Source organism: Neovison vison, chromosome 12 (genome assembly GCF_020171115.1).
Source record: "Neovison vison isolate M4711 chromosome 12, ASM_NN_V1, whole genome shotgun sequence".
Taxonomy (NCBI): domain Eukaryota; kingdom Metazoa; phylum Chordata; class Mammalia; order Carnivora; family Mustelidae; genus Neogale; species Neogale vison.
In genome coordinates, this window is record NC_058102.1 from 15,819,544 (window position 1) to 15,831,803 (window position 12,260).

The 12,260-nt window shown below is 43.4% G+C and overlaps 1 protein-coding gene across 2 annotated transcripts in view; it reads right to left on the reverse strand.

Annotated features, from left to right (window-relative positions):
- Positions 1 to 12,260, reverse strand: part of POLR3B (RNA polymerase III subunit B) — a 131,838-nt gene that overhangs the window by 113,824 nt on the left and 5,754 nt on the right. For both annotated transcript variants that reach the window (XR_006381435.1, XM_044229387.1), the window contains exons 3-8: positions 10,615 to 10,671; positions 10,361 to 10,425; positions 7,087 to 7,162; positions 4,248 to 4,348; positions 1,604 to 1,695; positions 396 to 513 (exon numbers count right to left, since the gene is read on the reverse strand). Coding sequence is in view for 1 of the 2 variants with exons in the window: in XM_044229387.1 (XP_044085322.1) it covers positions 396 to 513; positions 1,604 to 1,695; positions 4,248 to 4,348; positions 7,087 to 7,162; positions 10,361 to 10,425; positions 10,615 to 10,671 (509 nt within the window). In the remaining variant the exon portion in view is untranslated. The remainder of the gene's footprint in view (positions 1 to 395; positions 514 to 1,603; positions 1,696 to 4,247; positions 4,349 to 7,086; positions 7,163 to 10,360; positions 10,426 to 10,614; positions 10,672 to 12,260) is intronic.

Genomic DNA, 12,260 nt, shown 5'->3' on the forward strand with positions numbered 1-12,260 from the left:
AGTCCATGACAGAATTCATTAAATATTAAGTAAAAAATAATCTCTTGTCATAACAATATAGAAATACATTATGCAAAATGGTCAAAGCCTAAAAACAAACATGAAAAAGAAAAGGAGTGGTTTCATATTTCTTTTTTCAACATTCCTTTACTACAACAAAATCCAACTTGAATAAAACAGCTAGTAGCCTTTCAACCAATGTTTCACACTTTCATCGCTAAAAATTTTAAATCAATACTCCATGTTTCCAGAGTTACACAATAAATTGAATCATTAAACAGACCAATATTTTGCTGCTTCTTATAGAAGTAACAGGCTACCTCTGTACTGAAACACAGTCATCCGATATTAATGGAATTATCAGCGTTTCTTAGCAACATCCCTGCTTTCCGTACCTGGTAACTGAAGCACCAACCGCCCCTTTCCTGTCGGCCTCCACGATGATCCTGTTCTTAGACAGCTGCTCTTGGATAAGAATAACTTTCTCTACCCCCTTGACAATGAAGTAGCCACCTGCCCAAAGGAAGCAAGAAAAGGTTCACGTCCTGTTCTTCTGAGAGTGTGACTGAGGAGCGACAGTGATCTCCTGATTCAGAGACCCCCTCCTCCAGTGCTCCACGGTGCTGACCAACACTCAGAAGCATTTGCTGATGCTGTTGTATGAACGATGACAGTGTCAGCACGTGACTTTAGACAAACGAGCCACTAGAAAATAAATTTCTTGAGGACAGGGACCAGATTTTACTGGTGTACGTATGACCAGCGCCAGACATTCACAAGAGGCAAATGGAAAAAATATGTTAAATAAATTAGTCTTCAAATTTCTTAAGCAAAGAGATAACCAACAATCTTCAATATAAACTCAAAATTGCCCTAAGTTTTCTAACAAATCAGGGACAATAGCAGACTAGGATTAGGTTTCCTAAGTATTCCATACTGAACCAAATCCTTAAACATTATCATATGTCCTTTCTTTGCACACAATTCAAAATAAGATAAAGTGAGGCTTCATTTTACTTTTAGAATATAAACAAGAACAAGCAATATATTTGACTTATGTAACATTCTGTTATAGTCTAAAAAAGTCATGTCCTTTGTTAACCTCTTTCCAAGACCTGCTGTGATTTTATATCAATGCAACTTTAGAGGAATAGATGAAAACAGCTAGAGGAAACAGTACACCTTTTAGAAATATAGACTAAAAGAATAAAGTTGGAGCCAAATTTCTGGATGTTCCGAAAATATTTTTAATTTTTTTTTCTTAGAGAGCACGCAGGTGTGAGCCAGCTGGGTGCTGAGAGAAGTGGGGAGGGAGAGAGAGAGAGAGAATCTTAATCAGTCTCTGTGCTCAGGGCAGAGCCCACGCAGACCTTAATCTCATCCCCCAGAGATCATAACCCAAGCAGAAGCCGAAATCAAGAGTCCGAGGCCTAATGGGCTGTGCCACCCAGGAGCCCCATGGTTTGTGGACAGTATTATCCAAGCTCATTATAAAGCAGAAAGGCTGGTATTGTTTTTGAGAATTAAAGCAACAGCAACAGCAAAAGAAAGGCCCAGAAAGGGTAAGAGGTGGGGGGGTGAAAACCTAAGGAATCATACATACCTGGATCTAAAGGACATTCGTTCAGTTTGGCGAATTCTGCTGGCGTCTTCCCCGTGAGAACGCAGTTTGAACTACGCAGCATTATGGGCATTCTATGGAAAAACAAAAGAAAATATCACATAAAGATGGTCACTGGCAAAAGAGGTGAAGAGAGGCACCGTGCTCTGTACACATCACCGAGGGATCTGCATTCCTCTCGGACATTTCAGAAAAGGCAGACGAGCGGCCGCTACGTGAGAGCCGAGTGAGACGAAGCACTTCCCCAGGTTTGCTGCTCTTCCAGTCCAGAGAATAAAAATTCAAGGGTTTAGTTTCCTTAAACTTTGCAGACAGACTTTGGTACTAGTCAGAAACGACAACTCTCCACCCACAGTAAGCAAAGGGCCGGCCATTTGTCACGTACAAATACCGCAATGGACAAAGTGTGAGGAACGAGAGCCTACCAAGACACTTGCCCGCAATTTTAAGAATGAAGCAAAACTTCTACATGTGAAAAATATTAATTTAAAAATCTGTGAATAGGCTGCATAACAGATTTGCCCCTGCAGACAGAATTACTGAGCTGTAAAAGAGAACTGAAGAAATTACTGGGAATGTATTTCAGAAAGACAAAGAGAAGGAATGTATAACAAAGTTTAAGAGGCAAGGAAAGACAGAGCGAAAAAGTCTCATAGACATCTCATCAGATTCTAGATGGAAAAAATACACACAATGGGCAAGGAGTCTTATTCAAAGAGATGGCGGCCGTGGACTTTCAGAAATGCAGGCAAGCCATGAACCCACACAATCCTATCTACACAGAATAAATAAAAAGAAAGCCACATCAAAGCACACCATAGTCAATATTCAGTCATCGAAGACAAAGAGAAGATTTAAAACCCAGAGAGAACAGGCCGCTTACCAAACAGGGAGGGATGACTGGACAACAGGGCCCCACCTGCAATGAAGGCGGGGTTGGGGAGGGGGTGTACAAAGTGTGGAGGGAGAGTCCGGCACCTTATTGGTGTCCTGTTAATGGCATCATGCAGAATGAGGTCTGCAGAATGAGGAGCTCTTCGGACAAAGCCAAATATCCGGAGTTTTAAACAAATAGTGTCTAAAGTTGATGTACCAAGAAGTAGAGGTACATACACAGCATTTCAAGTTATGGATGCACTAAAACCACCAGAGTAAGAGACACGGTCACGAGATGGGAGCAGGACGGGGGTGAGGAAACAGGGAGGCCTCTTCTTTGTAGCAAGTCCTCTCATATACTATTTGATTTGACACCAAGTAGGACTATTACTTGAATTAAATGGAAATCTTCTTCCTTAAACAAACAAACAAACAAACAAACAAAAAAAACCACCAAACCCCAAACCCAAAAGCCACAGCCTTCCATGAGGCCATGTATACTGTGGCTGGTGCAGGTCCACGCAGGCAGTCAGACCCACAGGCAGTCGCCTGCACAAACGCAGTGAATGCATCACCTCTCCCAGAGTCTGGCACGCGGCAGGTACTCACCAAACACTGGCTACGTGCACGCCTCCCCCGCCTCCTCCTAACCAGGATGTAAGCCCTTTAAATGGCAGTAGTGTTCCTGAGCCTGCCTCTCCAGTCTGCCCTTCACAATATTCAACCTGGGAAATTACTTACGATCCAAGATTAAACGGGCATGACGACGGTCCGTATGTGAGAAAGAAGGAAGGTCTTGACACTGAAAACCAGTCCTGCTAAAATGAAGATTAATATTCTGATATCCCAACTCACTCTCCTCACTGAGGAGTGAAGACAGGGACAATACACACAGCCCCTCCTTTCGGAGACTACAGAGGAGGATCTGCTAACCCTGGGTGTTTCCGCGTTACTCTGGACCTCACCGTCACAGCACCTGCCAGATGCTGCCTTCCCCAGCAGCTGGCGATGAAGACAGCCAACAGGAGTTCTGTCTAAGTATCTTCTGTTGACCCGAGCCCCCAACACAGTGCAGGACAAGTGACAGGCAACTGGTGCGGATTTACTGAACCAAAGGGTATTTATTAAGCTCTGCAGAAGGAGGAGAAACACTTGGGTGGGAATTGTTCGCACTAAGTTTAAAGTCCAACCCTGTTGTCGGATACACAGTGCTGTGAGTTTTGTCCATTTCTATAGGCAAGTGGGTCCATTTTCCTTATGAGGGAAAGCAGACTACAACAATGCTAACTGATATGATCTATCATTTCCAAACCTGCTCCAGGCAAATAAATAATTTCTCCCTCAAATACCCGCTATATTGGAAACAATTCGACTTTCCAAAAAAATGCAAACTCAAACACACATGATTCCACCAAGAAGACTAGCCCAGGAGAGTTCACTGAAATGAACCTAATGCTTCCCTAACAGCCGGGATTTCGGGAAGAGGTGGAAGCGTTCTCCTCAGTTCTACAGAAAGGTTTCAAGATGAAAGCGCCCCACCAAGCCAGCCAGGCGCTGCCCACTCTTCTGAGTGCTCTGCAGGGCCGACTCACGGGTCCCCAGACAGACTCCCATGAAGTAGGCACCATTTCCCACATCTATTGGGTAAGGAAATGGGGCAAAGGGAACCGCAGGACTTGCTCAAGGTCACCCCGCAGGGCTAGAACGCAGGCGGTGTGGCTCCAGCTCCAGCTGGGACACCGTCTCTTACCTGCCAATGGGTAAGGCGTTCCGGATGATCCTCTGGCTGCCGCGGGTGTACTCGATGTCCACGGTGATGGGCGCGGAGTACGTCATGTCCCGCAAACGGCACTGAAAGACAACCAGACAGTCACTGCTCCTCCTCCCTGGGAAAGAAAGGGTCCTGAGGCCTCCAAGAGCTCCGTTTCCGGTACGAGTACAGTCCACACGACCTGTGCTATTCCAGGGGCTGCTGTGAGGGTACCAGGAGTGATGAGCCTGCCTTCTCTGGGAGGGGAATGACACCAGCCACTGATTTAGACACCGGCCCCCCGCCCAGGCATCTCTGCCCCTGCCGGCCCAGAGATGACCCAGTAACTCTAGTACTGACTGGCTTCCCGCCATCTGATGCCATCCCCGGTCGGCTCCCAACTTTGAAGCAATTTGATTACTTTCCATGGACCCAGTTTTCAAGGAACAGCCTATGTGGTTACCTCACTGGAAAAGTTAACAACACAACCCGTGTAATACCCAAAGTATACACATGCACAAACTAAAAAATTTAAACTATACTTCCTCTTACTCTCCAAATAAACTAACTCTATCACAGAATCCTTAACAAGCAGTATCCTAGAGCACAAATCATCCGACACATCCTATTAACAATTTCTGCATCATCTGGGAAACTTTAGAAACTACTGGTGTGTGCTGTAGTTTGACAAGGCGATGTGTCGCTAAATGATGCCTTACCTGAGCCATGACCAGACATGGCAAACCTCACCAAGATCGTGATAACCTCCCTGTTTTACTGAGGTCATCGGTTGGCCTGTACTCTCAAAAAAAGAATTTCTCTGAACATCAACCATGTAATTCACGGTACTGAATCCTCTCTCTGCCTCCAAATAAACCGAGGACAGATTTAAACTGTCTCTTTCCCAGTGCGTGGGATCTTTAAATATTAGATAGCTCTATTAATGATGAACAAAAAATGGCTTATTTTACATTTACTTAGATTGAGCCTCTGTCTTCAGGCCACACCAAAGGTGACATGGCCTGGGGGCTCGGAGTGCATGCCTTGCTGCCTGTGCTCCAATCCCAGCTCCCCCTCTTAAGTTCTGAATAACCTTCTGTGCCTGGTCTCATCGTATGTAAAGAGGGAATGACAATAATTTTAATTCCTAAGAGTATAAATATATATTTTTAGAATAGTGCCTGGTACAGAGTATTATACAGATAGTATCTCATTTTTATTAAAAACAACAATGTAATGCCCACAGTGGGCAAATATTTGTGTGTTTTAATAAACTCCTCTCCTTCAAATGGAAATGAAATATGACAGATGTAAAAACGGGAATCCTTTCCATAGGTCCCAAACTATCCCATGAGCTCGGTCTGTCCCCACCATCCCCGGCCTCCCTGTCATCATGGGTGGCGCTGTGCTGGGGATCGGCAGCACCAACACTCCGCCACTCCTGCTGTGGGTCCCGACTGCCCACCCACCTGCTCTCCTGCTCTCCCCATCTCCCCAAGGATCAAAACCCCTCCGAGAAATCTTCGTGCCCTCCCTCCCTCCCTAACTGCAGTAACACCCATGTGTTTTCTCCAACATCAGGGAGAATGATTAGGACAACTGTGGCCTCAGGCTTCTTGAACTACTTCAAACTGCTTTGTCGTATCTCTACTCTACACTTGGTAATATAATTCAGAAGATGACGTGGATATTGCTAATTGGCTGCCTAGTTCCTACAAAATTGGAAAACCCCAGCAAAATGGAACAGGAAGTGGGGAAAATTAAAGGGGTGTCCATGCTTTCTAACATTCCAAACCTCACCACTTCCTACTCAACACAACTTCCCTTCTCACGCCTACCTCACCCTTCCAGGCATTCCAATGTGCAACCCCTGGCGTCCGTTTCCCATGCTCTATCTCTCCACAGTGTATGAACTCCCTGAGGAAGGAGAGGGTCTCATTTCTTTTCTATCTCTCAATGCTGAGGCACAAAATAAATGTCCAACTGACACTCGATGCTCGGTGAGAAAATAACATCGACATATACCTGTGTGAAATGTCCGGTTCTATGATCGTATTTCGGGATAACATTGCTCAGACAACAACCCTAACATTCTAACAACTTAACTTATTGTTTAGTAAATGTTCCTCCGCCACCTTCCCTGATTGCTTAACGTTTTAGTTTTACATTAACAAAAACTACATAAATCTACAAAAATCATTTTTTCCCTAAAATTCCAATTATGGACAGTAATTAAGCAAATAATTTATGGACAGTAATCAATTTCAAATTATGGACAGTAAGTGGAAGAGTTTCCAGAGGAATCTAGAATGTTTTAAAAGCCAATAAATGGGCCTGTTCAATCTTTTGTCTGCAGCTCTGCTAAAATCCTGGAATTCAAATTTTCCTCCCATCCATCTCCTCTAACAGACTCTGAGCCCCCGCCCTTGGTCTCCTCTGCCTGACACGATGCCTGCTGATCCTCAAAAAACATGCTCGGTAACTCTGCAAATGCACAGCACACAGTCCTCAGCACAAGTGGCTGGCTGGGGCAGGGGCGAGGGGAGCCCTGCTCAAAGGCTGGGGCAGGAGCGAAGGGAGCTGCTCAAAGGCTCAGAGGCAGGGACGCAGAAAGCACAGTTATGTAACAGTGCACGCTAACTAGGATCCAGTGACGAACTAAATTGTGCTGAATTGTTTCCGAATACAGTATTATATAAATGCTAATTTATTTTGGTTATCTTTGTCTCATAGGAGATTTTTTTTTCCCTGTTTTTAAATCATTTTAAGAGCATATAGTAGGGGCACAGACTCTGAGCTAAGGCAAACAAATTCAGTTAAGGTAAGGTGGGGTAATTACCTCATGAGGGGATACTGGTCTGGTTACATTGAAGCTTTCTTCAACATCAGGAAGCCCCACATAGATATTAAGATACCTGAAAAACAGATTATTCCATGACCAATTATACCTTTCAAAGAACATATAAACAAACAAAAAATTTCCTCCCAAATACAAGGATTATACTTCGACAAATACTTACCTTGCTAAGAATGACAAACAAATTAAAAATTATAATTTGATATCCTCTTGACGTAATAGTACATACAGTTCTACAAAGGAGGGTAACCACTATCGAACTTTTTAAAGAAATTATTATAAATCTCTTTTTAAAAATATTGGAAAGACAGCTCTCAAAAGATAGTATTTAATGAAAAGAGCTATTATTTATGTAAGAAAGAAAGGTTATAAGTGGAGAAAAATGCAGGGCTTACAGGCCAATAAACCCAATTAAACCCATCTTGTTGAAAAGACTGAGTCAAAAATTCAGGCTAACCTACCAACCTACCTAACTTACCAACCCTCAGAGCTTAGCCTGGCCTACCTTAAATGTACTCAGAATAATTACATGAGCTTATAGTTGTGAGAAATCATCTAACACAGAGCCTATTTGAAAACGAAGTGTTAAATACCTCACGTAATTCACTGAAAACAGAAAGTGAAAAACAGAATGACGGCGTGTCGGTGGTCAACGCTCCTGACTGGGGCTGGCTCGGAGCTGTGGCCGCGCTGCCCAGCATCACAAGAGGATTGTACTGCATATTGCTAGCCTGGGAAACGATCAAAATTCAAAATCCGAGGCAGCTTCTACCGAATGTGTCTAGCCTTCACACTATCATAAAGTTGAAAATTGTTAAGTTGAACCACTGTAAATCAGGGACCATCTCTATGTGCTCGTTATGGCGAATGGAACAGGAAGAAAGCAGAAACTGATCACCCACTGGTCACCCACTGGGGGTGCCTGGCGACAGGGTGGAAAGAACTGGGACGCGAGTGTCAATTTCCTGAAATACCTTTTCCTATCGGTCTAACTCTTACAATCATGTTTCACACACTCAAAAAGCAAATGCATGGGGCGCCTGGGTGGCTCAGTGGGTTAAGCCGCTGCCTTCGGCTCAGGTCATGATCTCAGGGTCCTGGGATCAAGTCCCGCATCGGGCTCTATGCTCAGCGGGGAGCCTGCTTCTCTCTCTCTCTGCCTGCCTCTCTGTCTACTTGTGATGTGATCTCTGTCTGTCAAATAAACAAATAAAATCTTAAAAAAAAAAAAAAGCAAATGCATAATTAAAATTATGGATGCAGAAGGGGATCCAAAATGGAATACAAATGCCACAGATTTACAAATGAATAATGTAACTGAACCAGGGAGGTGGGAAAGGGAGCAAGTCTGATTAGCTTTGGAAGGTATTTTGCTCGGATACCATAGACATAAAGACAATAGAGCAATATATAGATATTGCACTCTTACTAGTAAATTCTATTCTCACAGAGGTATCAATCAGCAATCCTGAAACCAGATCTATGAATAAATAGAATAAATAAATACCTATGAATAATAGGTATAAATAATGAATAAATCTATGAATAAAATCTATGAATAAATAAATACCTATGAATAAATTGGTAAAATAGTGGGAATGAGGAGAGCCAGGTTTTAGGGACAGAACTTACAAATAAGAGGTCAGTGACAGTGAGTCCCGTGGAGCTGAACTGAAATAAGAGCTATCAGTGTGCTGGGTTGTTTATACAGAAGAAGACAGGATATGGAAATACTGATGTACACATGCATGTTAGTGATTTACACACACACACACACACACACACACACTTTCTTGCTCTACCAAGGTTTTATTATCCCTATCTTGGTTTTTAAACACCATCCAGAAAAGGAGGTGAGGGCTCCCCGGGGTAATGGTCGATTCCAGGCTGACACAAGGAAAATACCAGATCAACCACATCTCATGACGCCACAAAGCAAATCAGTGCTTGAAAATTACATGGGGTGTGGTGAAAGGCACAGCAGTCAACCTGAGATGCTGTGAGCAGTGAAATGATACTACTGATCGTGAGCCACAGACTAAAATACACAGGAATCTGTATCAATATAAATAAAATTAAAGAGGTAAATAGGGGCACCTGAGTGGCTCAGTCATTAAGCCTCTGCCTTCGGATCATGGCTCAGGTCATGATCCCAGGGTCTTGGGATAGAGCCCCTCACTGGACTTCCTGCTCTACAAAGAGCCTGCTCCTCCCTCTCCCACTCCCCCTGCTCGTGTTCCCTCTCTCGCTGTGTCTCTCTCTGTCAAATAAATGAATAAAATCTTTAAAAAAAAAGAGAGAGAGATAAACAAAGGGAAGAAAAAGTTATTTCTTCCAATGGAATACCAGTACTAACGTACAAGGAATGATGGCAACAGAGCCTCACCACCAGGCAAACACACAGCAGTAATTGTTATAAGAACCATCCTTGATGTAAAATTAGTGGGTAAGCTCTTTGCGTTGTATCACAGGATCTCCCCATAAGACACTTACTACAAATGGAAAAATAGTAAATTCACAGTGGACAAGCCTGTATATACCACCTTAATCAAGTGAACAAAGTTAAAACCACCTACAACAGAATATACTGATCTCTGGACCCCCGATACGATGCAGGGAAGACAGCACGAAACATTACTTCTGTGCCAAAAATGCACAAGCCAACTGAACCATGAGCCAACATCACACAAACCCAAACCGAAGGACCTCCTACGAAACAATGAATCAGGATGCTTCAGAAGTGTCAAGGTGAGAAGAGACCAAGAAAGTAAGAGGAACTGGGACAGGCTGGCGGAGGCTGAAGAGACAGAAGAACGAATCACCACATCGAGCTCTGGACTGAATCCTGGGCCAGAAAAAAGACATGAGCGGGAAAGCCTGAAACAAGAGGTGCGGAGAAGCTGGCAGCATCCAGTCAGCGCTGCCTGCCTGGGTCTGCTAATCCTGGTTTGGTTCTGTAAGATGCTAACATGAGCACAAGCTGGCCGAACGTAAGAGGAACTCTTCGTACGTACTACTTTGGTAATTTTTCCCTAAGTTTAAAATTGTTCGAAAAAATGTTTAAACCTAATAGCTTCAGTACTTCTCAAGCATAACTCTACTTGTTGTCGTTACTTTACCCATTAAAAATTGAGTACTTTTCTTACGAACCAAGTAAAGACAGTTATTTTAATGAGAGTTTTGGTCACAACCACGTTCACTTTACAAAACGCGAGACGTGACCACAGCAGCAAAGCAACAGTAGCTGATTCCTTACTTCAGGTACCACATGGGGTCGGCATCGCTCGTGACCTTTTCGTTGGCTTTCATTATCTTCTTTATCTGCAGGGGAAAGAGCACCATTAGGAACGTCTCTGGCTTCCATCAATTCTTGTCTCTACATTTTTTTTTTTTAAGTAGGCTCCACGCCCAACGTGGGGCTCAAACTCAACGACCCCGAGATCGAGTTGCCTGTTGTACCAACTGAGCCCGCCAGGCGCCCTCTCTCTGCTTCCACGCCCTGCTGCTTACCTCCACGTTAATGAAATAGTTGAATGAGTCTATATGCTGTTTCACAAGGCCCTTCACCTAAACAGACAAAAAATAGAAAGTAGATTAGAAACAATACAGCATACTATGTTAGAGACTCTAACCCCAGGGGGCCTTCAGATTTTTCTCTAAAGTTTTGAGAAAAAAAAACCCAGAAGTGTCACTTAGTAGAACTTTACATTTATGTGTCCTTATTCCATTTCTCCTCCATTCCTAATGTACCCTCAAAGTTTCTTCCCTGAGATTCAATCTGACCCTTGGACTGCAAGATAGGGGTATTCGAACATACCTAATGACTTCCCATATGCTAACAAATGGGGCAAGATTTTCTCCGCATATTTTCAATTTACAAAAAATCCAAGAAACAAAATACAGCAATTGAGCATCCCTTCTTCAACCCTCAAAAATGCCGGCTTTCTTTTCTGTCTTCCCCTATCCGAGCAATTTTGAAACTCAGATCTCTTATAGAAGACCAAGAGGGACAAAAATAAGGATCTTTATTAAGAAAATTGAAAATCACTGCTTTTGAAATTGAAAAGCAGGTGAAACTCATGGAACCTAAGAGCAGAACAGCCAGCAGAGACTTCCGTTTCATCTCCGAAGCCAGAGACAACCCTGCAGAGAGTGTGGTGTGCTATGGAAAACACTGAGACAATAACACACACTCCAAAGTGTGAAAATTTAAAAGGCCTGTATGTGTTCCTTTTTTTTTAATATTAATATTCAGGGCACCTGGGTGGCTCAGTGGGTTAAGCCACTGCCTTTGGTTCAGGTCATAATCTCAGGGTCCTAGGATCGAGTCCCGCATCGGGCTCTCTGCTCAGCAGGGAGCCTGCTTCCCTCTGTCTCTCTCTCTCTCTCTGCCTGTCTCTGCCTACTTGTTATCTCTCTGTCAAATAAATAAATAAAATATTTTAAAAATATATATTAATATTCAAGCACAATGGGTTCAGCCCTGCTAGAACATGACTAACACATAATCAGAGCCTTCGCTTTAATTACACTTCCTTATTGGGATCTTACCAGTTTAGAAAGTAACCATCCCATTTAGAAGCAGTCCTAAATATTGGGGGAAAAAATTCAGCCATATATACTGATCTGATGTCTGCCTTCCTCTAGTTTCCACCCGGAGGACTGAACTGTCCTTCTGGAGAGAAAGGCCTGCTCCCAGTCTGTGTATTTACAGCTGTCCTTCCTGTTGTCACGTCCAGGATGACCTATTCAACTCTGTCTCACATGCATGCCTTCCGGACCCTTCCTTCAGCAGCAGATGGCCTGCTCCTGGGCATCTTCCAGTTGGTCCATGTTCCCCCTAATATGGGCACCCTGAACTCACTGACAAGGTTCTCGACAGTCTGACGGCATAGAGTGGGGCTACTGCCTCCCTCATTCTGGATACCACACCACCACTATTATTAAAAAAAAAAAAAAAAAAAAAAAACCAAGGCCACATTACTGATTCATCAACTAAAACTCAAAAGGTGATGTCTATCTTCACAAAACGATGCTATTAAGTCAAGCACACCCAATTTGATATTTGTAAGAAACCAAGGACAGGGATTCACATTTGTCCCTCTCCTCACTGTTGTCCTCCCGGCCTAAGAACTGAGTCTGACTCTGTTGGCCAG